At 40.9% G+C, this 19913-nt stretch overlaps 1 protein-coding gene across 2 annotated transcripts in view; it reads right to left on the bottom strand.

Annotated features, from left to right (window-relative positions):
* Nucleotides 1-10554: 10554 nt before the first annotated feature.
* The window catches only part of LOC147426854 (chaperone protein dnaJ 15-like), an 81066-nt gene continuing 71707 nt past the window's right edge, over nt 10555-19913 (bottom strand). Inside the window, exons 8-11 of one of the 2 annotated variants that reach the window (XM_086498009.1) lie at nt 11978-12086; nt 11760-11908; nt 11602-11655; nt 10555-11388 (exon numbers count right to left, since the gene is read on the bottom strand). In XM_086498009.1, coding sequence (XP_086354135.1) covers nt 11179-11388; nt 11602-11655; nt 11760-11908; nt 11978-12086 — 522 coding nt within the window. In that variant the 3' untranslated portion in view covers nt 10555-11178. The other variant, XM_086498010.1, reaches the window with a different exon arrangement.

Here is a 19913-nt window from a genome sequence, read left to right as displayed (position 1 = left end):
GCCCATCTCCTTTAGAGATGAAGGATATTACCCAGGTGAACCCAGAAATCTGTTCAGAGCCAAACTCTCCTCCATTGAAAATCAGACTTCGACGTTGTAACCAAATGAGCATATACTTTGACCAAAACAGTCGTAGGTATAGATGAGAGTCTAGCATCTATGATGCCTTGGGTCCTAAAATCATTGAAGCTCATATTATAGGAGACCCATGGGATAGACAATATCAAGGAAAAGATAATGGTATCTACAACTTGACTTGGGGAATAATTTGTCATGTTTCACGGAGATACATAGGAAACTATGCAGAAGGTTTACAGATGCTAAACATCAACAGTGCTACCCAAAGTATACCTTCATAGTCCCAAAAGGTGAGACTAAATCAAAGCCAAACAATTTTGAACTCTTATAATGAAGCATGCTATAGTGATCACCCTAGGAAGGAGGAAGCTGCAAATCCATCAAGCTCAACTCTTGTACCAAGAACCGCAATGTTAGTTAGAACCCCTAGAGCCTCTAGCCAACAGACCCCTTCAAAGCAAAAACCATTGAAAGATCATATGGTTGTTGTAAGTTTCCAATTGACCTAGATTCCATTAGAATCTACATATAAATGCCTTCATGAAGAATATCAGGGACAAAAGTTTCAAAACTGATCTCCATAAATCAAAGTCAAAAGCCGACAAATCCAATAGTGTTTAAGAAATTGCATGTGACCAAGCTCACATATGAATATCTAAATGCACATGGTAACAAATATCAGCAAGATCATGACCTTGTACAACTATAAATGGTAAGACTAAAGTCAAAGACTATCGGAAGATGATGCAAAGCCTCAAGCTACCATAATAGGTGACAGAAAAATCAAGATCAACAAAAGCTAAAGTCTGGAAAGCTACACAAAGGTCACCACCAAAACCTCCTCCAAAGAGACACATTCTGTCAAATAGTACAATGGATCTTTTAAGATCAAAGGTTACTCAGATGCAGGTAGACAATTCTCAACAGTTGCAATCAAAAGGTGCAATATTACAACCAATGGAGTCAACATGAAGCTGGTGGTCAAAGCAAAGAAACTGCAGATAAAGCTCAACCAAAGGACACAACCACTCCTGAGACGATCAAGTGCAACATTGTTGGTGAGAGCGAATAAAAAATCTCAAGGAAAGTAAAGCTAGACTTTTAGTTAGACAAGAACCTCATGTCTTTTCGCACTTGGAAAAAATGTGGCCAACCACATCTGGAAGATGCTCCTGAATTTGTTAGCATATCAAGAAACAAACGAGCAAAATGCTGGGGAATCGTCTCCACCACCATTGAAGTAATTTCACAGATCATCATAGCTCACTTCCACGTGATCACAGCAAAGGATATGTCAGACGACATCATAATGGGGATGCCAATGGCCCAAAAGATCCTAGAGATATAGAGTTCAATGAAGATGTAGTCTTCCAAGACAACCAAGAATGAATACCAAGACTAGTCACCCGCGGACGACAGCACAAATTCCTCAAGCAGAATTCAAATAGAAGATCTTATTGAAGATGATTCATCTCCATCAAACAGAACTTCAGAAGATCTTAAAGCAAATGAAGCAATAAGAAGTGCAGATCGAACAGAGCTAAGGGCAACCACGATAGCTATCGAGCAGAGAATGTCATCAAAGCCAGAAGTAAAGAAGAACAAGGTTACATACAACCAGGAAGCAATAGGAAGTCCAAAGATCAATCACTCATTTCCAGCTAAATCAGCTGATGAAAGTCAGATTGGAAAACAGGGTCTCAAGCCACCCTCCATAGAGACACATTTAGATCAAGATGAGACCATGACAAAAATAGGACATAAATCTTCAAGAGCGCCTCCAATGAGAATAGTTGTAGTTCTTCGTAGTACAAAAGGAGCGAGTGTCAGATGAAATGCCCTATTGGATAAATAAGCAAAGTGCAATATGATTGCAGAGAACATCCAACGGATCCTCTAGATCACTCCATGAAAACATGATAGCAAAACAATGCTAGGTATGCATACAGGTCAAGAAGAAATGTTTGCTACCCTAGCATCCAAAATCATAAAGAGCAGGTAAAGTTTCAGGTAAAGTCTTCAAAAGACATGCATGCAGATGTCATCCTTGGACATCAGTGGTTAGACCAACACAAGGCCTACAGAGAAGATACAATGTTGATACTCTCTTTCCCAAGTGTTAGCAAGCAACAAATACAGATATCGTTAATGCTAGATTCAGAGTTGCAAAAGTAGCAAGAATCAACGACAAATCTTGCAAACAATGGTAAATCCAAAGTGGACCTTCCACCGATTAGCACGAAAGGTGTGATAGCATATGCATCTACATCAAAGAACCCTCCTGGATCAGATACTTCTAGCAAGTCAGGCTTTCAAAACTTCAAGTCAATTGTTGACCCAACTGAAACCTCTAGAAAGACACCCACAAAAACAAAGATATTTCAACCAAAGTACTCAAGAAAGCAAAAAATAGTCAAGCAAGTGTTAGTTCCGAGCAGTTTAGTAGAACAAGAGTACTATAGAGGTAACAGACAGAGATGGGTACCAAAACTACAGGTAAGGGCATATGAAGTAACATCAAGACCCTCCCAAGAAAAAAGACCCATAAGGTATCAACCTCGACAATATCCTAGGATACCTAAGAAGCAGGTATACAACAGAACAACATCGAAAGATGATAAAGTCGACCACAACTCTCAAGAGGATATAGAACAAAAATGGATCTCAAAGAATCTTCCTCGTATACAATGATTCTACACAGGTTATACAAAGAATTGGCTACCAGTCATCAACCACAAGCCAACTGCAACATGCATGAAGATCTCAAGAACTCAACAAAACCTAGAGCGAAGCAAAGTCAACAAAGGAGATACAAAAGTCATCAAGAGATTTGGATTCCTAAGTCTTCCAATGCTCCTAGTCAAAATCCAAATGCCGACAGTAAACAGAGGCCTACAACAACACCAAAGATTCCTATCAACAACAGGCCTAATTGGAGAATCAAACAGATAATGGAGTCTTCACAGTCAAAGAAGGACAACCCAACCAACAAAGCTTTTGATTCAAAGATGATAAAACAGGTATGGCAAAAGGAACCTTCAATGCCAACTTGGTCCTTCACTAATCCTCTTTTTGAGAATTCAAGCTTACTTTTACCTGAAGAAATGTTTGTAGTAAGCATAAGAATGTAAAAATTCAAGTCACCAGGGTGCAAAAAACACTCTTTGGCATAGTCAGAGTCGGGCTACTGAGCCTAAAATGAGCAAAGCATTAGTCCCAAAGCTTCATTTCGTAATAAACTTTGTGCTAAGAGTCGTAGTTATTAGGCTTACGCTTAAGCTGGAAGAGTTGAGCATATCTAAGTCATGTCGTCATGTTGGATGAGATGAGCATAACAGTCAAAGTCTATTAACTTACAATTGGTGGAGTGTCGTAGAGTCCAACACTCACGCACAGTGCACAGTAAGATGACAGCATATATCCTCGACAACAAAAACCATTCTTAAAGGGGTGTCAGCTTGCAATGCCATGCCATATGCTTTTATAGCTACACCATCTTTCTGAAAAACCCCTCAAAATCTTTCTTGCACAGCATATTGTTTTCCATAAATTTATGTGTATGCATAGATAGGAAGTCCCACCATTGAACAATATGCATTAGACACTTTTTTTTTCCCTTTCACCTATGCACCTTAGCTGGACTACAACAGGCAAACCAATGTTCCATCATGCTATCCTCTCATATTTGCTGTCTTTTTAACTCCATATCTATTAGCAAATAATCCCTTGAGTACTTTATTGATATTTCCCATGCTAATAAGTACTCCAACAATGGGCTTATCACAAAGGCCCTTTTTTCTCACTGGGTTTTTTTCCTTTGTCCATCCAGGTATTAGACCCTAATTTAGAACCTCATTATCTACTTCTCTTGTACATACTCATAAATAAATAAGAGCCTCACCATTATGCTATTACAATGGACAAATGCAACATCATCTCTCACATCAATCATATTCGGACCAATCAATATGCTACATCACAATAAACCTCATCAACAAATCCAATGACAAATAAAGACAATCAGCCCATCAAAACCTTCCATTGCCTCCATGGACACTTTCTAACAGTGTCCGAAGATGGCACTAAAATCGGAAGGGGGAAATGTTAATTGAGCCGACATCAGTTGACAGAAGCTGCTAAAGATTGAAGACTTATGAATACACATCAAAGATGAATATGAAGAAGCAATGAACATTGGAGATTGGAGTTACACACTTTTTACATTTTTCCAAAATGGCCATGTATTGTAATTTCCCGATCTATTTAGCCATTGTAATAATTGTAACGTGTTACGGGCTCAATAAGAGTTCCAAGATATAAAGCATAGGTCAGTTAGTGTACATAGGTTGTAGATACAATAAGTGTGGAGCCTCAAAGGTCTTGAACGATGGACATTACATTTTTGAAGCCTTGGCTTGAAAAAGTGTAACTTGTTACGAACTCAATAAGAGTTCCAAGATAATAGAAACACAGCGTGAGCCAACGGCGCTCATTTCTCTCCTTCTCGTGCTTCCTACTCCCTTCCCGGTTGTCACATTGCAGTGCCGTCTGTTGCGTTACAGCATAAGTAGGAATTTAAGCTAAGGATTCACAAAGTAAGCATAGGCGGGGTATTGGGGCACCCATTGCCAAACATTTAATTGCATTATGGGTCGAAAACGACTAGGTCAAAAACTCACTGCTATTAATAATCGCGATATTTGCACTTGACCTAAAGTGAGATTTGAGACCATAAGCATGTGTGTTTAGATCTTATATACATGTCCTAGAAGTTTCGTAACGTTTGGATGTCATTTGATGCTGTAACGGTTATAATTAGTTTGCCAATTAGTAATTAGCTTTTGGCGACTTTGGTCATTTGAGTGTAGCTTGAGCTAGATGCGAGTTGTTTGTTGTTTTTCTAGAGATTGACACCCTCTTGTAGCCTCTATGCACTAGTCAAGTCAACTTCCTCCCATCGATTGACAATTATGTTTGTGGCTCTCGCTATGTTTGAAATAAGATAGGAGTGAGGTTTGAAACCCGTCCCACAACGTGGTCTGAGTGCGGCCAGTTGATTGTTGATATAACAAGGCTAGGGAGGATCGGCAGGCACTGCACGAGACCAAGGGAAAATTGTTATCCAAAGGTAGTAACGGACGGAGTGGTGCACTGGGTAAAGAAGCTTTGGGTTGTGTTTAAAGGATGAGTTGGTCAATCAAGGCTTCAGATGGAGTATCCCATTGATGTAAAAAATTCATGAGTGTTAGCAGATACACCAGGTGCTCTCAGCCAACAAAAAAATATCAATTCGGAGAGGGTAGCGATCCAAGCAATGTTTAGAGTTTATTATAGTGATCTATCACTATGAGGAAGTGATGTGGAAGACCCACAAAGTTTATTATAGTGATCTATCACTATGAGGAAGTGATGTGGAAGACCCACAAACTTGACAACCTTACCCAATACTAAATGTGACTAAACCTTGACCAAATGAATCCCAAATGAAGTCAAACTCAAAATTCAGTAAGAGCAAACCATATGCTAGCTAGTGAGCCAAAACCACTCACATTTAAGATTGGCACAAATTGCGACTTGAGACGCAACCAAGAATCATATCGATAAAATTCTCAATTTCTAACACATGCATTTAATTCTACCCGTGCCCATGACTCCAAATATGAAAAATGGGTTTCAAATCAATTGAATAACACTCAAATTACAAGCTCAAAAACGTGGAGGGAAAGAGTGTTAACCACAGCTTAATCACATTCTAATCATGAAGAAAGCAACATACATGGAGTAGCAATGGATCAAGAGAACTTTGCAAATACCAACGAGGCTGATTACAATGGAGGAGGAAGCTCCCAGGCCCCACTCATGATGTTACAACAACTCAGATCTTCAATGGATCAAAATTACAAAGATAAAAAAGACCACCCTTATCTAATTCTAAATAATGGTATTTATCACCTAGTGCTAATTTCACGAAAGTGACCTAGGCTCAGAATTTACAAGACAAACGCACTTTGTGTTGCTATCAAGTACATAAATACCATTTTGATATTACAAATGAGTCCGATCAATTAAAATCTTTTTTGCCAAGATTGTTGTAGCTGCTTCGAAGCCAAGTGGCCTTTGGTTATTTGCAAACACTTTGTCCCTCTTAGTTCATGTCGTCCCTAACATGATCTTTAAGGTGCAATGAACCTAGGAGGAGCATGGACTTCGTCTTATTTCTAGCCAAAACTCCAAGACAACATCTATTTGTGCATCTACATTAAGACCATAACCTCTCTAAGTTGTGTATTCTGATCAAGGATGGTGTAGGCCACCAATCTTGCTCTAAGATCTTGGAATACACAAATATTTTGGTCATGCCTCCTTGTACGTTACATAGAAGTAAAGGGTAATAAAATGACTCATAGGGAGGGACCATATAGGACCTACTTCGGTGGTACCATCAATAATCCCAACACTGATTATATTTCTCTCTAAGAATGATAACCCGGACATATATAGGATATATACTTCACAGTATTTAGGTCTCGAGTGCCATGTGCCACAATACTATGCAAGACCCCTTCTCGTTGACATCCAAATTCCTCACATTCTAGTGACTACTTATCTTAGAGATGTTGGTTTGATGAAAAACTCAATTAAGAACATCAAAGATCTCTGAGGACACAATTGGAAGCATGAAATTATTGACAATATTCATTCTTCAATTACCTTGAATTTGAAAAGCACAAAAAAAAAGTTCTCAAATTGCACGATAAATTTCTTGAGCCGTTGGTTGTGATGCTTACACCAAGTGCTTTATTCATGCATGTTATTGCGATGCACTTGAACTTTGTCTTCGTTGGCAAGTTTACACTTGTCTAGCTTAATCACAAACTTCTAAGAGTGTGTGCTTGAGGTAACTTTTTTGACGTGCTTTTTCACAAAGATGAAAAACAAGAAATAGAAACTAAGCTAGATGAATAATTTTGTATGATGTGCATGCGATGCGTAAAATTTCACATACCTAAAAATAGGATCATATCCTCTGTTCAATAATCATCCATGATAGACTGAACATCTCTTGCTCGAAGCTAGTTCAAAAATTTGTCAAGTCCTTTGGCGATGCTCTTACCATCGTGCTTCACCCAGCAATGCAACAACATTTTATTGGTTCAATAGGAGACATTACTTTTAAAAAAAAGGAAGTTCTAGGGCATGCAACTTCTTGGTCTAAATAGTGAAGCAAAGATCTAAACAGTCAAAATCACAAGCTGAAAATGCGTCAATTAGAAGATGCATAAAAATGGTGAGCATTCGTTTCTTCATACCTCCAAAACCAATTTTCAATTGCTCAATGTTTCATAGTCGCCTCTCTCTTTGATGGTCTCCTCATTGCTCTGAAATTTCTTCAACAAACACCCTTTGATGGTCTCCTCATTTCTCTAAAGTCTCTTCAAACACTACTATATAGTTTGACACAAGCACTGATTTTCATTGTAGGCCATGTTCCTCTCAAGTTGCAGTACATCATTTTGGGCCTCCAAATGCTTGATATCTCCCACAAAGTTCACGAGTGAGGTGATACCTTTGAAAGGTGACATAGAGTTTTGAGAGGCCATTTAGGATACGTGTTTCCATCCACCCATTTCTGTGCCTTGCATTGTAATTATCTCCTTAGAAACCTACAAAAAAAGTCCCTCGTCTGTTTTTCCTACTAAGTGGCTCCTACTCTTGTTAGAGATCTATATGGAGATAATTTAAATCCCTTTGATTCTATTTCCCTCTCACAATAGCTCTTTCTAGGGTGCGGTGCATCATATAACATTGTATGTGACATGATGCACTAGTAATGAAAGCAGAGATATTGAAAGGGACATGGAAGAAGGAAACAAGGGAGGGACATTAACATTCAATTGCAGAGCGGGATGTTCTACACACGTATTGAACAGAGCTTACTTTTGAAAAAATTTGAAAGAATGAGATAAGTTGCACTTAATTCTGACGCATAGTGTGTTTGCAATACAACCATGACCTTGTGCAACTCTTTGGTTAATGTATGTACAAGGTATAAAGAGGCATTTATGCTTCTTTGCTGAAAAACTATGCCTAATGCCTATTCTAAGACCAGCAAAGATACATTTGTTGTATATGAATTTCCAAAGCCTTCTTAGAACTTAACTACCAACTAATATTAGAGGATTTCTATATCATGAGTAGTTGTAGGTCAAAACTCGATGCAAAAGAACTATTGTGGCCCAAAACATAAAGCCAAGAAATTTCCATTGGTGAAATACATATCAACCTCCAATCCCAAGGGAGGGAGCCTTGCATCACTAAATGGTCTTGAGGATAGGAGTTCTAGCCAATACTAATAGAGATGTCTTTGTCTAAGATATCAAAAGGTTATTACAAGCGTCAAAAACATTTATGGACGTCAAAACCGCATCTTATAACATATGTAGAGACGCCAAGGAAAAAGATGGAACTAAGATAACACCAACCGAGACGAAGGTAAATTCATGGCGAGCTAGAAGAAAGCACCGAGCCTTCACTTTTCAAAACCATCAGTCATACATCAGTCCAAATTCCCGTGCAACATCGACATTGATTCAAAAAAGGCTTGCTATGCAACAATAATGGATTGTACCAATCAAATTACTTCCAATACAAGGATTGTACAAAGGCAACACATGGGTATGGCTTCCAAGGTCTAATTACTAGTCGAGTTAAGATTCATTTAATAGACATCGAGCAAGGCCAAGGCCTACACCCACCAAAGACTCCTATACAAAGGCCTAATTGGATATTAAGTAAATAGGGGTGCCTCCAAGTTCCATAACGGTCAAGGGCATCATAGACATGGTAGAACTCGAATTAATTCAACCAATACCCTCTTTTTTTTAACAATCCAAGCTTATTATTTTGTAATTACATATTTGTGGTAACCTCAACAATAGAAGTCAAGTTTGCAAGGTGCCAAAAACCCTCTTTAACATAGACATAGTTGGACAATGAAGCCACTAGGAAGTGTTTGTCCAAAGCTTCAATGTCGCAACAAATTATGTGCTAAATTTGGTATTGGCAGACTTAGACTCAAGATGGAAGATTTGAGTAATAAAGTCCATAAAGGATGGGCTGAGGTAGAGTCCCACGCTCTGTGCAAAGAGCATAGTGAGATGGGCAACATCAAAAAGCATAGTGAGATGAGCATAAGAGACTAAGTCCATAAAGGATGGGCTGAGGTAGAGTCCCACACTCTGCGAAGAGCATAGTGAGATGAGCACACAACCACCTCAACATCAAAAACCCTAACCCATGCACATCGTTGAACACAATACTTGCTACACTTAACTTTTTCTTCCATAGAGTATTCTATTACTATGCATACCCATTCAATATCGAATAATCCATGTATCGTTCACTACTTCCCATGCTTAATGGTTCGACGCCCTTGTGTGTACAACAAAGGTCCATTTTTCCCATAGAGCTTTTTGCCTTTGTTCATCTAGGTATTCATACCCTGGCTTAGATTTACCTCGATAATTTAACTATTGTACATATCCTAAAAATTATGTGCATCAAACTAGTTTTTTTCTTGTTACAATGGACATCTTATTTAAACCTTCCCATCTTTAAAGAATTCTACATTTTACATCTATAAACATCAAAAACTCTGTTGGGTAATTAACTTTCAGTATTTATCAACATGCAAAAAAATTTCAACGTCTCAACAACCTCCTGACCTCCATGGACACCTTTCAACGATGCTCGAGAAAGATTTGATTGACCTACTGCCACTTGAGCATCAAAAAATGTGTTTTTACTGCTTCCAATACTTGGTCCTTTAAGTATTTGTTCTGCCTGGTTAGCCTGTCTTGAAATAGCAGTACACATCCTTTCTAAACAAGTATTGATTAGCATCTCAACCACTTCTTAAACAACAATAGAAGCACCTGTTGCCATGAAAACCATGTGCAATCAAATAACCATTATTTTCTCAAGCCAAGCATGTGACACTTTACACTTGCACCCTTTGTTTTCCAACCCTTTTCGAACAAAACAATGAGGTTGTCTTACACCCTTCTCATGCTGATAACCATTCAAGAACACAAGGCTGCCTTAAATATAGTTTCTCACGCTGACCACCATAAAAAAATGCAATCTGTATGTCCAAATATGTATGCTCCAAATCATTTCACGCTACCACTGTACAAATGCTATGAATGGTAGATATACAACAATCATATACCAAGCATTAGTGATACCTAAGATCACAACTAGGCAATCCTAGATATTGCAAACAGTGACACCAAGTTCTCTTTTAACGCAGATATATACAAAGCATCTGCGAATGTGAAAGTACAATAGCCACAATTTTACATGGAAAGGAATGTACTACAGGGATGCTACAATAATGCAATCAATTTGGTTTTTGTCCCTGTTTTGTTTTGCCTTTTGTCAATCAAACATAAATTGACTAATGCTCTGTTCAAAGAGGAAGCAAAATGGAGCATGTTTTATTTCAGACCACCTACCAGTAGTGCAGAGGATCAACTTGTATAGCAAGGTTGTGTCAATTGATTCAGTTTGAAAGGACACTCCTTGAAACAAGTCAAAATTCACAATTACCCAAAAATGAACTGTTTGTTTCACAAAATACATACAGAGCAAATTGGTATCATTGATAACAGCCCAGGTCCAAAGTCCAATATGTTGTTGCGGACTCAGAATAAGCACATCAATCCATATAGGAAGACCCATTACAATGTAGCTACCAATGCTTTTAAGACTTACGGGTCTGGGGCAGGGAATGACTTTGATGAGCTAGCTTGAACTGTGCCTGATTGATGCAGATTGTAAGCTTCACTGGAGACAGTTGTGACCAGACCAACACGTACCCCATATAATTACAAGGCGTGCAAATTCAGGAAATGAGCAGGAACCTTCTGACTTGAAGAATGAAGAAAATGTCTCAGAATGTCTGTGTCTTCAAAATTACGCTTCTTTCACAATAGACACTTCAAGGGTTTCACTGGCATGTTGTAGTCTGAAGGCTCCAACTGACCCAATCCCTTCAAATGAGCAGTTTCCCATGCGAAGCACGACTATTCATTGGGACTACATCTTCCTTTCTGCTTTGAAAGCAAACCACTTCTTTTTGTTTGACCTTTCTCTATCCGAATACAGCTCCTCCTTATGCATTGGTGACTGTCCCTTGATGTCTTCACTAGAAATCTTCATGTTACTACTGCTCATGCTTCTCTTCAAGAGTGAAGTGTTTGAGAAGGACGACTGAACAGACTCCCGCTGTTTCAATAGCTCATCAAGCTGCAAGAAACACAGATAATTACTTAAATAGGGTGCCTATACACCAGTAACAGACCCTCTGCATTATATTAAAAAAACAGACTCCGCTGTTTCAACTTTCAATAGCTCATCAAGCTGCAAGAAACACAGATAGTTACTTAAATAGGGTGCACATACACCAGTAACAGACCCTCTGCATTTTTAAAAAACTACAAGCAAAAGGAAAAGAACTACCTCCAATTTTTCCTGCGTATATCTGTTTGTCACAGCTTGGAAGCGAGCAAGAACCTGTCAGCTCCAAGAAAAGCGAAGAGCCAACCAAAATTGAACAATCAATTACCCACTTCTTGAAAGCCAAATTGCAGAAGAGCACAGAACAGGTGAACATTTACCTCTTTATATTCGGATTCAAATTCGTGTAATTCACTCTGCTTCAATCGCATTCGAGCTTCCACCTCTTTCAATTTTTCCCTTGGTTCAATAAAGTCTTGTGTGCAGACAGCTTCGATGGTATAGCTTGCTGCTTTGAAGAAGTTGTCGCCTGGTTCGGCAGCCATTCAGCATTATTTCCTGAATAATCAGAGAGCAGACGCACGAAAATTTAACTTACCGTAAACAGCAAAAATATGTGTCCCGCCTTTCAGAGTCGATACCTCACATGGCTGAAGACCTTCCAGCTTTTTGAAAAATGCAGCATCTGGATCTTTTGCCATAGCCATCTGGAAAAGAACTATCAATTGAATGGTTGACTTTTTTAAGGCAGAAGAACGACACAACAGAAAAAGGCAGACCCTGCATTTGACACGTCCAAAGAGACCCAAAGGCCTTCATAGATACAAGAGGATGTGCTGGATTCTTGAGTATGCATGTATAATGTTCCCATGCTTAGGTGTAGACAGCAAACTGCTCGAAAATAGCATAGGACGCAAGCTGTAGAGTGTCCTGTGCAGACAGTCATGTATTTACATCTAAGAAGTGCTTACTCAAATCGCGATGGGTTTTACAACAATGGGTTGTGAACCATGTAAATAGCATGCAACCCTTAAAAAGCTTGTTCCTTGACAGTAAAGTGACCGCCAATAGAGATGAACAGAATCCGTAAAGTATGACCTAGTGCTCTTGGCTGGGAGTAGTACATACACGAGCCAATTGTTCTGAGATCCCATCCATTGAAAAAGCAAAGACCATGTAATTCACCTCAAGACGAAAAGTAGAGACTGGACCTACTCAACGATCGCCCACAAAGTTTCTTGAATGAAAGACTCCTCTAGAGCAGTGTTAACACTAGGTTTGCGTTGTCGGGGATATGTGTTCGAAACGTGAGCTGGGTAGGCGCCGGGCCTCTGGTTGTGAGAGGTGTGAAAGAGAAAGAATAGCAGACACTAAAAGCTCTATCAATCACCATAATCTTCAATTAATCAATGCAAGCTCCGAGTACAATGTAATTGGTAGCCAAGGCGGGCTGTAAGCAGCACCAACACTTGGATTAATTGGTAAATAGGAGTTTAAGCTCCCTTTATAGATTAACCGGGCCGTTAACGACACCGGGCTTAATAAAACGATTAATTTATCTTCAAATTGATGACGGTGATCGAAACTTTTGCCTGTCACTTTACCTGCTTCAATTGCCCTTAAGGTTGTGGTCAAGAGCTCTCAAAACTCTCAGTTAATTGTCATTATGCTCCTCTTCAATTGCTGATAAGAGCTTTGGAAAAAGCTCGCTAAACTCCCTCTATCTTTGTGTTCCCTTGTTGGAAAAAATTCAAACTCTCTCCATCTTTGTCTCTAATTTCTTCTGCCACAAGTGCCAACAATAAGCTCCACTCTTCTCCTCTGAATGTCTTGCTCAGATTGTCTTTGGTGCTTCCTTGTCTTGCTTAGTCGAGAGATAGAGATCTCCCGGTTCCCTCCTCCCCTTAAACTTGCTTATCAAGCTTTTATGTGCTTCAATCTTCTTCTTTCCTTGTACCTTGCAAGCCTCGGGCCCTCTTGCTTCCTTAGCCAAGATGAAGAGAGAGAGAAAGCTTAGTCAAGAAATTCCTCCCCGAGGTCGAGAGGGAAAGTTCCCATGCTTCTTTACTTAGATCCGAGGACGAGTTAGAGAAAGCGTTCCCCTTTTGCTTGGCCGAGAACGAGAGAGAGAAAGCTTGGTTCTCCGAGAGCATGCGAGAGAACGAGCGAACCTCGAGAGCTGAGAGCAAGAGAGTCGCCTCCTTCTTCTTCCCTCCTCTCTCCCTTAAACTTCCAATCCCTTCCTCTTCTCGTTATATATTTTTCTTCCCCTCTAGGCCCTCCAATAAAGCCCTAAAAATAAGCTCCCCTCCACCCAGTCACGGCACCGTGACTGACGTGGCACGAGAAATTGTGCTTCATGACGTGGCAACTGAGACTTCCGACCTTCACGAAACCCGGCGCGAGTGGTGTGTAAGGTGCAGCGGAATGAATGTTTGCGCTTTGCTCAAGATGAGTGCTCCGAACTGTGCTCAAGGTTCCTTTTGTTCTTATGGAAGGCAGAGTCTTCCGTTCTTATTGAGAGAATGCTATGATCACAAACAAAGTGAATGGGCACTGTGCGTGCAGGTGTATGAGACTGAGAGATAGAGAGAGAAGAGAGATACGACACCAGAGACGTTGTAAAACCCTCTTCCGAAAGCCCCACTCTCGTCGGCGAGAGTGGTCTACTTATGATTGCACAAACTTGTACAAATTGTATGCATGAGACTGATGCAAGTCTAGGCTATGAAGGCGATGACGAAGGGGACGACGAGACCAACACTAGGGCTGACATCTGCAATCTATCTGCTGTCCAAAAACGCTATGGTCTGAAATCTGCGGTTAGTCCAAAAACGCTGATTTTGGGGGCTGTTTCTGAAGGTCTTTGTCGCTGAAAATGCTGATCTGGCAGTTGAAAAACGCTGATTTACTGCTGCGTTTTTATGCTGAAAAATGCTGTTTTGGACTGCTGCGTTTTGGCTGAAAACGCTATGGTATTGCTAGCGATGGGGGATCTGGAACTGCTAGGTGACTGCTGCTTATGCCGATGGTGTGTTTGCTGAAAAACGCCAAGGCATGGTGATGAAAAACGCTAGTCTGATGCAGACGATGGCGATGATCTCCTGTTGAAAACGCTAGGGATGAAGCTAGGCGATAATGTCTTTGCTTGGAGGGGAAACCACCAAGTTCTTGCTTGAGAAGTTGCCTGCTGAGCTTGGCTCCTCTTGCCTCTTCTATCAATTAGTGCTAGTCTAAGTTTGCTTATATACAAACTTACTCAATTTGCCCTACCTACTTTCCAACAAAAGTTACTTAAAAATAATAAGTGAAAAATGTCAAAAATAGGTAAAATAGACTAAATGCACTGGAAAATTCCCCTGAAGGATTCTAATGGGAATGCTTATGATCATGCTGTGTGCAACCAGAGAATATGTATCTACACTAAGTGTCTGGGCATGCACGGTCTACAAATAGACTCACAAAAGTGCCAGATCACTTCTAATCTAGACTGACTAGACTGATGGAACCCTTGTTATGTTGTAGCTTGTCCACGGACACATAGGGTTGGATGTGTCACATGACATCCCCTCCTTTTCAAAGTGAGGTACTGGTACCGAACTGTATGGCGTCGAGGGAGTCACCAATAGCATCCGAAATCCTAGAAGGGATTCTTCGTCAGCCCACTCTGATGTGTGGGTCGGGCATGCGCGGTCTATGAATAGACTCACAAAAGTGTCAGATCACTTCTAATCTAGACTGACTGGACTGACGGAACCCTTGTTATGCTGTAGCTTGTCCACGGATACATAGGGTTGGATGTGTCACATGACATCCCCTCCTTTTCAAAGTGAGGTACTGGTACCGAACTGTATGGCGTCGAGGGAGATCGCCAATAGCATCCGGAATTCTAGAGGGGACTCTTCGCCGGCCCACTCTGATGTGGATCGTGCGGTTCGTGCGGTTCGTGAACTTTAGAAAGGTCTGCAAAGCTTGCTTCTTTGGGCAGCGCCGAAAGCGACACAAAGTCTTTTGTGGCTCCTTAAATGCTTCAACTTCGTCAAGTGTCATGCTTCTTTCTTCTTCAAGAATCTCCATGGCTGAAAATTCATGAAACCATTTCCAACACAAAACCATGAACATACCTATTCCATGTAATGTCAGTGGAAAAAATCTTGTCTTCCTCAAAGGCTGTGCATGCAATGTAGATGAACATAGAGACGGAATGCCAAACGGTTCAACACACACACGCAAACAATGAGATCGAATCTTGTCTTTCTGATCTAAATGAATCAAATGTGGCAATTCACAACGGAAATGCCCATGCTTGATGCTCATACTTTCATGTGCTCTTTCTACAACTGTGTCGTGCCAAGGAAGAGACATGGAATGTGACTTTCTTGAATGCAAACACTTCATCTTTTCATGAGAAATCCGCATACATCCGTGCTCATCCATGAGTGAAACGTGCTCAACGTACAAAATGTCATACCTAGGAAAAGGGATCACATAAAGACGCTGACTAAAATACAGGAAACGATCACGAATGAAACACTCGAACAATGCGTACGTATCAATCATGCGAACACATAATACTTCCTGTGAGGGTTCTTTGGACCTAGGCTCGGGAGCCAAGATCGCTTCTTCTTGAGAGGATTATTTGGACCTCGACTCGAAAGTCAAGATCGATCCTTCGTGATTAATCTAATCTACAACGAGGTTAGCTTCGCTAGAAAAAGCATCCACTAACACATCATCCTTGTGAACAATCACATCATCTTTATGCAAATCATCATGCTTGTGAGAAGTCACATCTTGACCATGCAAATCATCATGCTTGTGAGAAATCACATCTTGATCATGCAAATCATTATCAGCTTATCAGCCAAATCGTCATGCTTATCAGTGTCATTCAAATCATTATGCTTGTCATTATCAGCCAAATCATCATGCTTATCATTGTCATTCAAATCATCATGCTTCTCATAATCATGCAAATCCTGTGTTTCATGCTTGGAAGAAGAAGAGACTAAGAGAGTCTCCTTTTCCCGAAGCTCTTCAATCTTCCCTTGCACATTAGAAATGAGAGGAAGAATGAACAACGTTCTTGTTATCCAATTCTGTTTTTCTTTCTGCGTACTTGTCATCAAATTCTTTGGCCTCCAAGCGTAATTGCTCGCGCTCACGCTCCATGGCTGCCATTCTTGCTTCGTGCCACGTTGTCATCATGTCCATCATTGTCTTGCACCAAGCCTCCATAGGATCTCGTGCAATCCTTGGCATAGATGGGGAAGGGTCGGAAAAACCTCCTAGTGGGGAAAATTCTTCTTCGCCTCTCTCATGCTCATCACCGCCAAGCGAAGTATCCATTCTGTTTCTAGTGATAACCATCCACTGAAGTCGTGGGTTCTTCTGGCTTCTTGTGGTCTTGGGTTCTTAAGTTCACGAGGAACTTGGGTTCTTGGGAGTCTTGGGTTCTTGGGTTCACGAGGAACTTGGGTTCTTGGGGGTCTTGGTTCTTGGGGTTCTTGAGTTCTTGAGGTTCTTCTTTCGCTTGCAATCTGTGTTCGAGAAGGATCTTCTCTTCACCCGAGTTCTGCTCTTTTCTACGGGCGCACCCCTTGGCGGCCTTGCGCTCACACCAAGGTTGCTTTTTCCCACCTCACGTCGATTGGCCGGCCACTAAGTGCACGGTCCGCTCTCAATGAGTGAAAAGAGGCACAAGGGGAGGCTGGACAAGCCCTTCTTTCCTAGGATTCCTGTCACTCTTCAAAAACACGATTAGGAATCGACATGCCCAAGCGAACTTGGGTTCATGCGACCTCAACAAGCAAAAAAAATTCTTGTGATTCTTGTGGTTCTTTCCTTGAGTGATATAGAACATTGCCAAAGCTTTGATACCAATGTTAGGTGCAACGGAATGAATGTTTGCGCTTTGCTCAAGATGAGTGCTCCGAAGTGTGCTCAAGGTTCCTTTTGTTCTTATGGAAGGTAGAGCCTTCCGTTCTTAATGAGAGAATGCTATGATCACAAACAAAGTGAATAGACACTGTGCGTGCAGGTGTATGAGACTGAGAGATAGAGAGAGAAGAGAGAGACGACACCAGAGACGTTGTAAAACCCTCCTCCGAAGGCCCCACTCTTGTCGGCGAGAGTGGTCTACTTATGATTGCACAAACTGGTACAAACTGTATGCATGAGACTGATGCAAGTCTAGGCTATGCCAGCGATGACGAAGGGGACGACGAGACCGACACTAGGACTGAAATCTGCAATCTTTTATCTGCTGTCCAAAAACGCTATGGGCTGAAATCTGGGGTTAGTCCAAAAACGCTGATTTTGGGGGCTGTTTCTGAAGGTCTTTGTCGCTGAAAATGCTGATCTGGCAATTGAAAAACGCTGATTTACTGCTGCGTTTTTATGCTGAAAAACGCTGTTTTGGACTGCTGCGTTTTGGCTGAAAACGCTATGGTATTGTTGGCGATGGGGGATCTGGAACTGCTAGGTGACTGCTGCTTATGCCGATGGTGTGTCTGCTGAAAAACGCCAAGGCATGGTGATGAAAAACGCTAGTCTGATGCAAACAATGGCGATGATCTCCTGCTGAAAACGCTAGGGATGAAGCTAGGCGATGATGTCTTTGCTTGGAGGGGAGACCACCAAGTTCTTGCTTGAGAAGTTGCCTGCTGAGCTTGGCTCCTGTTGCCTCTTCTGCCAATTAGTGCTAGTCTAGGTTTGCTTATATACAAACTTACTCAATTTGCCCTACCTACTTTCCAACAAAAGTCACTAAAAAATAATAAGTGAAAAATGTCAAAAATAGGTAAAATAGGCTAAATGCACTAGAAAATTCCCCTGAAGGATTCTGATGGATTCTGATTGGAATGCTTATGATCATGTTGTGTGCAACCAGAGGATATGCATCTACACTAAGTGACTGGGCATGCACGGTCTACGAATAGACTCACAAAAGTGCCAGATCACTTCTAATCCAGACTGACTGGACTGATAGAACCCTTGTTATATTGTAGCTTGTCCACGGACACATAGGGTTGGATGTGTCACGTGACACAATGGGTGGCCATTGTGTTAATGGCTTTTTTATTAACTTGGGCGGCCACACCCCCTTACGTTGGGCGGCCATTGCTCCAAGCAACCATTGGGCGGCCACCACATTTGGTGTGCATATCGACTAAAGCAATGCTAGACACTCCGTGCAGGTCACCACATTTGCTACACATGTCGGCCAACATATTGCAAGACACGACATCTTTACACAACAATGCTTGATTAACAATATCATCCGTGAATTTAAATGCCCATATCAGCATCTTAGATAATGCCACATGTCTTTAAGACGCACGTACAGGTGATTACATTTGCCGGAAGGCATTCCCTTCGCACTCGGTTTACTTGTATCAGCTTCTCGGGTGATGCCAAAAATTATCCACCTCAACAGTGCCGGCAACTGACACCGACCTCAAGCCGTATTATCTCATCGACCCAAACTCTGTCTGACGAGCCATAAATTCCTGTAGACTTTTCAAGCTGCATAGAACGCATACAAACCATGCTAGGCTGTAAAATTCCTAGATGGCACTCCGACCGAGCCAATCAGACTGGTACGGAACTGACCCCTGGTGAAATTTAATCTGGCGATATCTATGTAACCGTAACTCCGATCACTGATCTGAAAAGATCGAAGCGCTCCACAAAGTGAGCACTTCAGGCCCATGCATTCACTTCATCTCTGTCCCCTCAGTTGCAGTTGCCCAATCCGGTACGGATCTGCAATCGAGTTAAACTCAAACTGCCATAACTTTTGCATCGTAGCTCCAACCGACGAGCCATAAAGAGAAGCTGGTAGAGCACTTCAAGCACTACAATTCTAGATCATAATCTCCCATTTGTGCTCACTTCAAGCATACTCCTTTTTAGCATCATTAAAGCATTTGTTGGCGCTTTAAAGCCGCATCTGGCATACATTAACCGTAAAGCTAGCTTGTTAGCAAGCCCTGCACACTAATCATTAATCAGGTAAACTTCAATTAAGCTCGATGTGCATCTTCCTAGTATCTTTCTTAGTATAGGAGCGGAGCTACATGACAGCGTTTAAGCCATTTAAGTTGCTTGAGCCACAATAGTGGCTTGATACCTCATTCTATAAAAGTGGCTTTATAACTGTCTATTTTTCATGAACCATGAACATAGGATATCAATGAGGTCCTATCAGAGAAATATTTTAATATATCATTTATCTCAAAAAAGTGTAAAATAAAAATATTGATTTTCTAAAACTAGTAAAAAGCCACTAAACTGGCTTTTATTTTTGACAACATACCATGTTTTTGAAGCTTGAAACAAGTTGACGGTCTTTTTCCTAGAAAAAGTAAATGCACAAATTATTATTGTATGTATGTGTAAGTAGCTTTTTAACACAAAAGTAGGGTATATGCGTGTGTGAAAAAATATAAGCTTGTGTAGTGGCTGACCAAGGGTCTAAGAACCAAGGGGCTCTACCACAAGGAAGCCACCTCCCAGATCCCACAGCAATC

The sequence above is a fragment of the Adiantum capillus-veneris genome, chromosome 24, assembly GCF_014529385.1.
Source record: "Adiantum capillus-veneris isolate H3 chromosome 24, ASM1452938v2, whole genome shotgun sequence".
NCBI lineage: Eukaryota > Viridiplantae > Streptophyta > Polypodiopsida > Polypodiales > Pteridaceae > Adiantum > Adiantum capillus-veneris.
This window is presented reverse-complemented; position numbering and strand designations above follow the sequence as displayed.